General features: G+C 40.7%; 1 protein-coding gene across 12 annotated transcripts in view; it reads right to left on the bottom strand.

Annotated features, from left to right (window-relative positions):
* LOC118109277 (transcription factor SOX-6) overlaps positions 1 to 12853 on the bottom strand; it is a 105735-nt gene that overhangs the window by 60198 nt on the left and 32684 nt on the right. For 10 of the 12 annotated variants that reach the window (XM_035156271.2, XM_035156272.2, XM_035156265.2 and 7 more), the window contains 2 exons: positions 7660 to 7876; positions 4860 to 5070 (listed from right to left, as the gene is read on the bottom strand). In XM_035156271.2, the coding sequence (XP_035012162.1) occupies positions 4860 to 5070; positions 7660 to 7875 (427 nt within the window). In that variant the 5' untranslated portion in view covers position 7876. The remainder of the gene's footprint in view (positions 1 to 4859; positions 5071 to 7659; positions 7877 to 12853) is intronic. The other 2 variants (XM_035156273.2, XM_035156274.2) reach the window with 2 other exon arrangements.

The following is a 12853-nucleotide window of genomic DNA, read 5'->3' as shown; positions in this document are numbered from 1 at the left end:
GCCGTCTTCTTAGACTGCACATTAAAAAGTCCTGTGATCCAGCTGATCCTGAACAGTAGCTGGCAGATAAGGTATACTTGTTCTATGTCTGGCTCAGAGTGCTCAAACAACTCTCTTGAAACACCTTTGACCGAATGAGAAAAGTGCAGACGAAAAGTGAGGTTGTATATCCTTTTTAACGTGCGGACACTTTGAACGAAAATGAACTTGGTTTGCAAAGACCTTAACTCAACTCTCGTTTAACAACTCCGGACAAATTCACAAATTAGTCACACAGGTGTCTGTTTTATATTCCCACAAGAGCACTACAGTGTGGTGGTAATCAAGCCCAATCTCATTTGCAAATGGAACACATGAATTGTACAGTAATTCATAGGAGCTGGGGTGGAAGCAGGGATTAGACTGGTTTTAAGTGTTTGCCAGGCGCCAGAGCTGCTCTGGGCACATTAGATGGCTGACTAAGTTGGCATGAGGGCGCTGCGGCCTTGCCAGGGGGCCGTTAACAGTATGCATATATATAAATATATATATACAGGGTCAAAGAAACATGTTTGATTCTAATTTAATGATGCTTTTGCTTATGAGCAACACATTATTGTTTGGTTTATTTCTCTGTTTATTCCAGACTTTCACCAATATGTAGAGCATCTCTATTCAACAGCATGTCCGGGGCCCACATTCTTTCTTCTCCTCCCGGCCTTGAACATTTTATTCAGTAAGCAGTCTACCAGTTTAAGTGCTTCAACAGTATAGAGGAAGCCTTTTGTATGCAGCAAGCCCTTGTAACCTTCGCACAATGCACACACAACTCAAAGAAAATGCAAAATTGTCAAGAAAACATTGGACCTTCAACCTCTTGGCTTGTATGTTGTGAAAGTCCAGGTGAAAAAAGGCAATTTGCAGCAATTTGACACAGTCTTAAAAAGTTCTAGGTAAAGTGTTTAAAAAATGAAGCGGCAGTTAGGTGAAAAAAGACGAAAAAAATGGTTGCAAAGCAAGGCCGTATCTATTCATTAGAACTGTCGCAGGCACTTAGGGCTCCTCTGAGCAGTGGACAGCCTACAGTGCGCCAACAGGGGGTGAGCACGGCACAAAGGCTAAAAGCGACATCATCCACACTTTAGCTCCTGGCTATAGTGCACGGAGGGGTCAGCCATGTTAGGCTAAGTGAGCGCTCAGTGGGTAATAGGGTCTGTTCCATTTGATCATGCAGCCAATCTAACCTGGGAGCTCTCAGCTGACTGGACCTTTTTCAGCGGGAGGCGGCGCACAAAGCAAGGGACGGCATTGTTCAGGCTTTTATGTGCTTGCTGTTTGAGTGCAAATGATCAAATCTGGTCATACTGCAAGAGGATTCGGATCAAAACCCTGTTTTAAGTGTCAGTATGAACACGTGCGTCTTAAGAGTCAGGAAAAAATGACCTGGAACAAATGCAGAACGAACCTGTGGAGCGCTCTGCCAGACGGCGCTTAAAACAAAAAACAATCTCTCATCTGTGTCACACCAGCAATCAGTATATAAGCCTATTTACCAGATTGGCCTTGCACTCCTGTGTGCATTACATTGCTTCTACAAAACAAATAAAATCTAAGAGCTTACGAAATTAAAATGCTTCACCTTTACCAATACCTCACAACAAAGCTTTAAATCAGGATGTGTGCAGGGTTTCTAAAAATGTTCCAAAAGTGATTTGAAAAGGCTTCAGGAGTTGAAGGATAGACACAGAAAAAGGGAAAAAAACTAACAGTAATCCCATCATGTGGAGACAAAGAAAATTTAAAAAGACAACAATACAGTGAAGGAGAGACAGCTGTGATTAAATGAAGAAGCATTCGTCAAACAAATTAACAAATGAGAAAAAAAGGGTGTGGGGCTTCATTGCCCGTCCATTTTGAATGCAACTGTTTACTGCTGAAGAACTCACTTAATAAAGCATTCAGCCTCAGCCATCTATTGATCACGTCCTCCCATTTCAATTCAACTCATTAGGAAAAGACGCAGGGGCACCTGTCAGTCTCCATACGTGGGGCTACATTAGGCTCAAAATGAAATGCATTGGCACAGCACCACATGAAAGACATTTTTACAATGCGTCCTCAAGGATCGCAGCCATTCACAAGAGTATTTACAAGGCCCGGAGACAGAGTTATTATTCCCGCTGACGCCGTATGATTGAGTGTGCCTGGTAGTATTGCACATGTTTATCTCGTTTGTTTTTGTCTTAGCTAAGTGTTTGCAGCGTGATCAATGCCACTTGTTAGTCCTCGGGGATAGCAGCTCCGCTAATTAGCAAAGGAAGAGCCAAACTCGATTTATTTGTTCCTGCTCTGCTTTTTATCCCCATAACGGAGGGAAACTGTGCAGGAAATGGGAACCATTTTGCTGTGCTGCGGTGCTGCTGAGGCACCATGCGTGTAAAATCCAATGCTGATCTGTTTGCTGTTATGCACAATTAAAGCTTGTTTCAGACACAACAACTCTATCCATTGTTTTAAATGTTGTTTTTATCTTGTTTACATCTGTTATTTTGTCTATTTATTATGAAGTCATAAGCTGTGGGCAAAATCAGGAATAAGGGAACCTCGAATTCAACTCCATGCTTTTGTTTTCTAAATGTAGAAACATGCATCCTTAACTTGTGCCACACAGAAATAAATATCATGTCATATTTCGAGACTGCTAAAGCCTTTGAAAGCTAGAAATCTAATAAAAATGCAATTGAGAAAGGCTGAAAAAAAATGTATCGCTTGTCGCAGTGTTTCTCCAACACTTTTTCAGAGTTTCAAATGTATCACTGTTTTCACAGGAGTTAATGCCCCTGCCTCCTGGATATAGAATTATTGGCATTTCAGATCATAGCTGCAATTAACAGGAGAGAAGGTGAACATCCACAAAATTTTAAAATGAAGATTTGGCCTTTTCAAATGATATTTATCCAATTGACAATATCGGACATTTATATGTAAATAATGAAAAAATCCTGAGAAACCTGAAGGTAGTTTTGTTCATTTTTACAGTGATGAGAAAAACATTGTTCTGATGTATTTTGCTGACTGAGAGAGGCACAAGCTCAGCAGGGTCCAACCTGCCTGGTCGAATGTGAAAGCAGAAACTTAAGCAATTAATGGAAAAAGGGAAAAAAACAAGACATGCACTCAAAGTTCCTTCACTCACATCTCCTTTGATTTGACGGGCAGATGTCACAGAACGTTTGAACACACTCACACACACACACACACGTTTTTCCTTTCAAACTGTTTTCCGCACAGTAGATAAGAGGTGAAGCTACCTATCTTTCAACTAAAGACACTGTGTACTGTAGTACGCCTCTGGCTGTTCCATTCTGGCCCACTTTACTGTATCAATAACAAAGTAAAACCTCTAAATGAGAGAGATCAAGCGCTCCTCTGATATCATCACGATTACTATGTGCACAAAACAGTAAAGAGGGGTGTTAGATGGTTTTAGATCTGGCTTGCTGTGGGGTGGGAAGGGGCAAGCTGAGGCATGCTGGGAGGCTCCAGTGCTGTTCTGTGTTAGTGGTGCAGATCAGACGAGCAGAGGAGAAAGGGAAACCGGTGTTTTCACTGATTGATATTGTGATCTAACGAGCGAGGGATCTGTCAGTTGTAATTTTAGATGTTCAAAGATCCTCTGGAGAGGATGTGCTCCGAAAGGGAAAACAAAATACAGGTAATGTTGCTTTTTGCTCGACGTGTGAGCGAGGGGTAGACGAGCAACATCCTGTCGATCAGATATGAGGAAATAAACTGTTTTAAAAGCCTGCTATTCACAGCACCACTGTCTCTGTTAAAATAAACAATTCGCCACATGGATACAGCTTATTGAGAGTTATTATAAGGTTAAAATATATATCTTTAGCTTATTTTGTTATATATAATAATTGTTTGGTTCAGACATCCCGACCGGCACGTTTCTCGTCTCAGTGGATTTTAGCTTTAACACTTCAGATATTTTACAACAGCTGCACAAAGACGACAAGAAACAACCACAAAATGGCACTGAAGAATCAACAGATCTGACTCTAACACTAATCACAAGCTTATACAGTAAATGACTCTGCCTAAATGTAATAAAATCTAATATACAAAATATAAATGGGTGCTTGAATTAAAGGTTTATGAATTCCTGCTGCAATCCATGAATGAGTAATGTAACTTCTTCTTTCAGCTTCAAAGCTCTGTCTGATGGAGGTGTTTACGCATATAATTTTCACTTTTCTATTATTGATTTAGTTTTTTTAACTAACAGTTAAGGTGAACAAAGGCTCCTCACTGGATTTATATCATTGTGTAAAACCTTATATACAAAATTCTCTCAAATAGAATAAAAATGCATTACAATTCATACATTTTTTGAGGAATGAAAGCTAGAACACAAGGTTTTCAGACGACTATAGTGTTGAACATGTCGAAAAATGTGTCTAGCCAGGTCTTGAATATATGTGTATGAAGGTTTAATAATAAAATAAGTGTTCAATGAGTGCGCAAGTCTGTCTCCTTACACTGCCAATAAAAACACACAAATCACACACACACACACACACACACACACACTTTTCTACTTCTATCTTAGTGAGGACACTTATTGGAATAATGCATTTGCCAGCCCTTTGCCCAAACGTTAACCATCACATCTCCATCTCTAACCTTAACCCTGACCTAAACCTAATTCTAACCCAAACCTCAAAAGTAAGTCTTAACCATCAAACAAGCCTTTGAAAAAGTGAGGACCAGTCAAAATGTGTCACTTTCCAAAAAAGTCTTAAAAATGGTCCTCACAAATAAATAAGTCCAAATACACACACACACACACACAAAGATAATTATCGCCTTACCGTCTTGCTCTGTCTTTGTCAGCTCCACAAGCTTCTTCTGTTTCAGTGTGTCCACCACGTCTGCAAGGCTGCCTTTGCGGCGCTCCGGGGTCCCGAACGCGAGGCCGATCATGGGCTCCCCGCGATCCCTGGAACACTCCTCTGGCTTGTGTGGAGAGGTAGAGTTAGTCTGGTAGGAGTAGACCGAGCAGATTTTATTGCTTTCATTGTCCTGGGGAAACAAGAGTTTAAAGTTAGAGGCTGTACAAGGCATTTGATTTTGGGCTTTTGTGTGTCATCACCTAATGCATTCTGGGAGCCCTGTTATTAACTTTTTGCACATGCTTAGATGTGCTTTCATTAGCTGGCTGGCATGGCTTTAAAAGAAAGTCAGCGGTACCAGATCAATCATGAGGAGACCTGTCCTGTCACTTGATTGCATAAGTTTAAATGGGCTGCGCCTATATCTGTTATTCTATTATAAAGATATATGTCTGTGTCAGTTAAAGGTTGCAAGTCATCTCTCTGCTTAAGTCTTCAAATACCCAAAACATAGTGTGAAAAACTGAGTGTGTCTAATCTGGAATTAGTCAAAGTGAAAAGATATTTGTAGATTAATTCAAATAATTTAAATAAAATATAATAAAACGTTATACAGCTCTCATACTGGCATCATTGAATCACTATCAGGGGGGAAAAAATACTACATTTTATAGCCTCCAACACACAGAAATCCGCCAAAAACATACACACGTTTGATGACAGTTGTCTGAGGTAGTGCTAACTTATACTAGAGGGAGTAAAAAAATCACTGATGTTTTCTGTAGTTATAAATCTAGAGTAATTCAACATTTAGTGAATTCTAATTCATTCCTGTAACAGTGAAGGTTACACAAAGCCAGTGACTTAAGTATTGTTGATAGCAGATATTCTAATGGCACTTTCTATTTTGTGCTTTATGACCAGCATGTTTATGTCCCACTGTTGCTGAGTTAAGCAACAGGCCCAATGAGGATATATTTACCGAGACAGAAAGCCCTTCTAGACAACCACATTGTCCCACACAACAGACACTTTAGCACAGGTGTTCTAACACCAGGGCTATTTCTGGACGGTTTCTCCTCCTCTTACAGAGTGGGGGGATCTCCAAGAACTTTAGGAGGCTTATGTTTCAAAGACAAGGGGCTTTGGCTAACAGTGAGATCTTAAGACGCCCTTGAAATGGCTCCAGGAGGCCGTGGTGTGCACTTTGTCTTTAAGCGGAAGATGCCTCTGTAATGAGGATTAGGAGATAGTGTGTCACTCGTGGATTGTTCAGGTGTGAGTTTTCAGGTCCGTACATAAAGCCGCCCTGGAGTTATACAAGCGTCATGATGCAGTCAGGAAGGTGTGAGGGTCAGCTCGACTTATAGACTGAAAGGTCACGCATTCACTCTCGGCAGCAGACAATTCGAGGGTAAACCTGTTGCAAATTGTCCTTGAGTGAGGCACCAAACATTGATCTGGTCTCTTACCTGGTTGTAAAGACGATATGCTCGATATGAAAAGGAAAAATATCTCTAAGTACGTCAAAGGCTCGGGTCGATTTATGAAACACAACAGAGCACGGATAATGCTCCACCTTTTCTGTCACAAAGTTGTCCATCTTGCATCTCTTTCTAAAATTTACAAAATGTGGCGCTGCCATTTTCTCCTGCTGGCTTCATTGCTCCCAGAAAATAACCAATACTTGATTATTTTCTGGCCCTAAAACTACCTTTTCTCTTTTTCTTTTTCAGAACACACTTAAAGGAATCCATTCTTTATACGCTATCAGTCTCCTGTGGTTGCCCATGAGGGACAGTAGACATATTCAGGTGTGAAAAGAGTATTTGATAACTTAACAAAAAGGAAAAGAAGAAAAGAAACGTGGTGAAATAGGAAAAAGAGTGAGCCTGCACAATGTATTCAGGAACATTTTTGCCTCAAGGTCACTTTGAACCCAGACCATTAAGTGATGGTAAGTTTGAAATCACTTTCTTTGATAGGTTCGTATTGTGCGCTAAGAATGATTGATCGGAAATAAGTTATTACCTCAAAGCGGCACATAAATATCATTATGTCCGGTAGAATTTGGCATCACGGCCACATTGAAATGAATTTAGAATATGAACGACATTTTTTGTCTGAGTACTGTCTTCTGCCACAACACCGATACCTGAGGAAACTTTCCTCTAAGAACTTTATCCTTTCCTCAGAGGCCAAAGTCAAACACGCCTCGACCATTAGGGACCAACAGAACCTGAAGCCAAGTTACTACTCGGCACACACACTCACACACTCTGTCTCACACACACGCACACACACACACACGGACGCAGGCTGTGGAGAAGAACTAAGGGGTATAAGTCTCTGGAGGAGAACCCTCACTGGGCTGCCCACAGCACTGCCTGCAGCACACAGACCAGAGAGAGGCACTGGTGTGTGAGTGCGTGTGTGTGTGTGTGTGTGAGAGAGAGAGTGTGAGCGAGTGTGTGTGCGTGTGTGTGTGTGTGTGTGTGTGTGTGTGTGTGTGTGTGTGTGTGTGTGTGTGTGTGTGTGTGTGTGTGTGTGTGTGTGTGTGTGCGCGTGTGTGCTCTCCAATAGTGCACCATCATCATTATGCATGAGAATTTGTATACCCTGTGTACTCCTTCATGAGTGTTTTATGAGCTGTGTGCCCTGAGTGTGCACACTGCGTCTGCACACTGACCACATTTGTGTTATAGATTTGAGTTATAGGAACATATCTCAAGGTAGGATATGGTCAATTTTTCAACTCTGTGCATAATTCACTCCTCACCATCACAGCAGGCCCAACGTTGTCCCACTCAATATCCGTCGTCTTTTCTCTGATTGGCTGCAGCTCGTCAGGGTGGGGTAGGTCATGCGAAGAGGGAGATGCCGTCTCCTTCGGGCTCTCTCGCTCGTGTTTGGCCCAGGCCGCGTCCTGACCGGCCACTTCCTCTTCTTCAGATGGTTGTTGAAAGGGAGGCGTTGTTCGCATGGAAGACATCATTCTATGAGAGAAGAAAGTAAAAAAAAAATTACATTTTTGGTGAAAACCACTTAGTGGTTCGAGGAGAGGAGACAAGAGGAGAGGAGACAAGAGGAGAGGAGAGACTTGAACACAACCGTGTTTAAGAAAAGGCTAAGTCACCATTGAAATACTAAACTTGCGCTGCTGATCTCATGATAATACGATGTGATCAATACTGATCACTGATACAAAAGTGAAATATGAGCTCTTCTCCATTCAGAAAGTATATTTTTGTTTATTAAGTATGTATAAATCTATGTATGTCTCTAAATGTTTTACAAATAACACAATTTTTTTTGGTATTCCCTATTTGCTTTTATAAATAGTGTTAATTAAACTAGTCATCATGTGTTTGTTGAAGGAATTCTGCATGTTAGCTCACTTAAATCACTTTAATATACAACACTTATTATTGATACTTTATGTATTTATTGTAGGTCTGCTCTTCTATATGCTTTGGTGTATTTATCAACAGCCTGTTAGCCCCTGTTCTAGTTCTTCTGTTTCAAGGTTTATTTTTATAGAAGACACAGTAGATGGCGGTGATGCACCTTGACGTTGGTTGCCACCTGCCAATAAACCAAACAAACAAGAAAAAGAATTCATTATCAGTGAAATACCTTTGTGTTTCTATAAATGGATGCATATGTGTGAAATCTGTTTTCCTCCTGGTCTGTAACTGAGTGAAAGGATAAACATTCATTGTATTTGAGACTTCTTCAAATAATGAGAATATTATTATAATAAATATGAAGCTTCAAAAATAGCGGCCCATACAATGTCTGCTGTTTAAAGATGTATTCTTAACTGCTGCTATTGCTGCAGCTCATTCATTGTAAATAAGCCATTTATAACTTTGTATTATACAGATTGTTGATCAATAATCTATAACTCAACTTTCCCAAAAATTCAGGGTACTCTGCTTTTAGCCTGCTAAGAGCTTTCCTATTTTTTCCAGTCTTGAGTGAATATTAAAGCGACAAAAAGCTGCCGTTAATTTCAGAGCTTAATTCAAAACGCAGACATGAACGTTAAAGGTGTAATTACAGCTCACTCTCACATGAGCAATTAAAATACATATCAAATTTGTGATATATATTCTAACTCAGGGCAACTTATAACTATTGCATCACAACCAAGCTGAAAGTTCCTCACACACACACACACACACACACACACACACACACACACACACACACACACACACACACACACACACACACACACACACACACACACACACACACACACACACAGGACCGTAGGGATAATCTACTAAGCAGCATCAAGGCTTCTCAAGCAGATGCTGTCCTGAGTTTCAGTGTAAAACATTTCCTTTTTTTCCTAATGTGAGCCTCAGGCTGGGGGAGTCATTAGGCTAATACATCATTTACTTTAACGACTTCCCTTTGTTGCACTATACTTATGAGGACATTCATTAACCACACTCATCCCCTAAAACTCTCCTCTCCAGTCAGTTCTTCATTCAAATCTAAATACAAGCCGCACTTTAGAGGATTTCCCTCATCGCACTGTCTTCACGCAGCTAATTGGTCCCTGTAAGTCATCATACACAAACACACAAACAATTTCATCAACACACACACCCACATCAAATAGCGAGGTTATATAACTGACAAAGGGGGAAATTCCAATAAAAACTGTGTCAGACTGTCAGGAATTGTTTTTGCTCTAATTTCCTGAAAACAGGATAAGAAATTCCCCCCCACATACACACACACACACACACCGCACACAAGTGCAGACAGACAAACAACTTCTGTGAGGTAAAACAGATTGCTACTTCAGCGCTCACTAAATAACGGCATGGGTGTCTATCTTTGAAATATGCAACCTCCTGCAAGTGCCCTCAAACGTAAATCTGACCCTCAGTCAAATGTCTGAAGAGAAAGAGCAGGGCCACAGAGTGAAAGTGTGGGGGGGCAGCAAAAGGTGAAAATAATTTACAGTTGGAGTTGATAAAGAGATAACAGACTGAAACCAAAAAGCCAGAGCGAAGCAGACTGAGAGATAAAGAATGAATGTGTTAAGAAGATGTTTAAAATCTGTGAACAACAGAGCAACAGAGAGAGAGAATAAAGAAGGGAGTGAATAAGAAGGAGAAGCCTGTGTGTGAAGCATAGATCTATGTGTTTGAGTACTATGTGCTCTCTAAAACTTGTTGTACCCACTGATACAGGTGTAAAGTAAGTAGTAATGTAACATGAGGGCTTTTCTTGACTTAAAGTGCTTCTGGAGGTTGTGATGTTCTGTGCATGTGGTCTTTTACTACCTGTGTCAGAATGCAGCTTCCACTGACTCTGTTCTGCAGCTTAAATCAGAGGTGGCCAGTGTCACGGCATGAAAGCTGAGACCTGCGCCCCTCTGACCTGAAGATGCAGCAGAACCATTAATAGAACACTATTATAACTACATAACTGTCTCCCCGTAGATTGAAGACCAACTGAGATACTGTCTATTTCACTGTCCCACTCATTGATTGTTTTTTACCAAAAAAGCGAGCACAAGCTTAACTCTGCTATAATCAATAACCTGCAAATAATAATCACCTGACTATACTTAGCAGCCAAAGTTGATATGTAGCTTGTGTTTTGTTATTCAAGCCTCAGATGGTAAGGGGGTGTCTCTTTTCTTTTTCACCTGTTCAAATTGTTTGGCTGGTTTTAGTCAAAGACAGGAGGAGGCCTATGTTCTGTCGACCGTCACATTTTGCTTTAAGTTGAAGTAATAATAAAGGCCACAAAACAACATCTTGGACTCATGGATGCGTTTTGGAACGCGTCACATCAAGGAGCCTGCTAAGCGGTATCTTTATTTCTAAATGGACAATAGCTTTTCTCTCTGGAACTTTTTTAGCTTCTTTTAGCTCCTTGTTTTGATGTTCTCACCACATATTTTAGTGTTTTAGTTCAGTCTTGTCAGTGATGTTTCCAGATATAGCTGGCGGCTGTTTTGAATGGAAAAACTGTACCAGACTGAGCAGTTTTCAGGTAGTGAGCGTTCCTGTGTTTTGGGGGTGTAGCTTTGATGAGAGGGCGGATGGGCAGGGGTGGGAAGTATTGGGTCTATTTTTTTCAAAGTGTAGCCTGCTCTTGTTATCTTTTCTAGGATTACCAATCCTGGCTTTAGTTTCAAGTTTATAACCTAAAGGAATGGCTGACATTATTCTAATCCAGCATCCTCAGCAGTTTGATAATTCAAGTTGTTAAAGGAGAATTTCTCTACAGATTGTCATTAATCCTAATCAGACATTATAGTTAAAGTGGCATTTAACAGTTAAAAGACTGCAACTACTGAAATGTGGAGTTTAAAGCCTGTTTGAGAAGAACGATTCAGTTGAGCATGGTTTTTTTCCACTCATACACCTGATTGGAATTATTGAAACAGCCACAGCTGTCGGCACGAGGTTTTACATTTCTCCAGACCTTTGTTGTTTGACACAGCGGTATGAGTACATGAGATCATAAGACCCCAGACAACCAACAAACAGCGAATCGCTAATCCGCGATCAACTCGTGCAATCCACACTGGAGCGAACGGAGAGCAGGAGATGGAGAAGACAGAGGAGAGCCTATATTTAGTGGACAATATTGCTGGTGCTGTGTTTACAGGGGGGGCTTAGGACTTGGGTTTCTTGGAACTGGTGTCTCATATGGCCAGGAATGCCTAGCCTCATAACTCGCTGCCACCGATATGGTTTCATCATGCAACAGTATCAGTGTTTGTTGGTAAGCATGCCACGAGCCCTTTTGTGGTCGGTCCGTGTACTTCATGCAAAAAATCACATTACCGGAGTTTAGACGAATCCATTGTTAGACTTACATGGCTGAAATGTTATGGGCTGGGTTTAGGAGCTACTGTGGGGGTTTTTTTGGTCACATGACATGTTGGCGTTCGTGATGATTTGTTTTTAACACTGCAAACAAGTTTTGTGTTTGTTTTGCTTTGTTGCTCAAGCTGCTGATCATTTATAGTAACCAAATTACAGCTGATTGTCAGATTAGTTCTCTGGCTGTTCACAAAGTAACGGGTTGCTGTGTATATGGACAAAGGGAAAAGTGAACGGTAAGTCAACACAATAATTAGAAGCGATAAAGGAGCAACTACCATCCAGCCCATTTATGTGTTGCCACCAGCCTGCAGCTGTTATTGTCAGGACACGAAGAAAAACAGAGAGACACTGCTCTGTATTTAGGGATGCCAACAATACAACACTGTTGTTCGCCTGTTCAGAATCTTTGTAGATGATGCTTTAAAAAATGTGCGGGTGTTATTTATTTGTCTTAATTTCCGAACATTTTTTTCTTTTGGCTGCAGCTCCTCAGCCTGACAATATCAGGACATCCCCTTTGAGATCCAGGACGAAATTGAGCGATTATAGCAGAAGGAACAACCTTCTCCCAGAGAGACCAAACAAAAAACGAGCTTAGATACAGGTTGATGCTCTCAGGAAACAGTAATGTGACAATAATGTGACACTGACAGCTGAAAAATAAATTCAGTCTGCACACACATCTCCCTGAGGCACTCCAGAAGCCTTTTCATATTGTCAGACATCTAGAAAAACATCTACTCGTTCCCCTGAAAGTGGTTCTCCTGTCTGAAATATTTCTTGGTAAGTGATACTGCGGAGATTGCCTGGTTGATAACTACACACAGCACGCACTGTTGAGTGAAGAATTACAATTTTCATACATTTCAGAGTTTTTATTAGTGTGAAGTCAGAAAGATTATGCCACAAGTATATGGCTAGCAGCCTGATGATACAATCTCAGTTGAATGCATGTTGTGTTCTGTAATGAATAATAAGAATAATAGTATATTCAGCAATGTTACTTACTGTTCCCTTTGAGCATTTTGGTTTAGGTTCCCTTGCTTCCTTCACTGACTACGGACATTCTTACAGCCTTTGATTCAAAAACACATTCAAAAAACT

Source organism: Hippoglossus stenolepis, chromosome 5 (assembly GCF_022539355.2).
Source record: "Hippoglossus stenolepis isolate QCI-W04-F060 chromosome 5, HSTE1.2, whole genome shotgun sequence".
Classification (NCBI taxonomy): Eukaryota; Metazoa; Chordata; class Actinopteri; order Pleuronectiformes; family Pleuronectidae; genus Hippoglossus; species Hippoglossus stenolepis.
The sequence above is the reverse complement of the archived record's forward strand: the minus strand, read 5'-3'. Positions and strand labels throughout refer to the sequence as shown.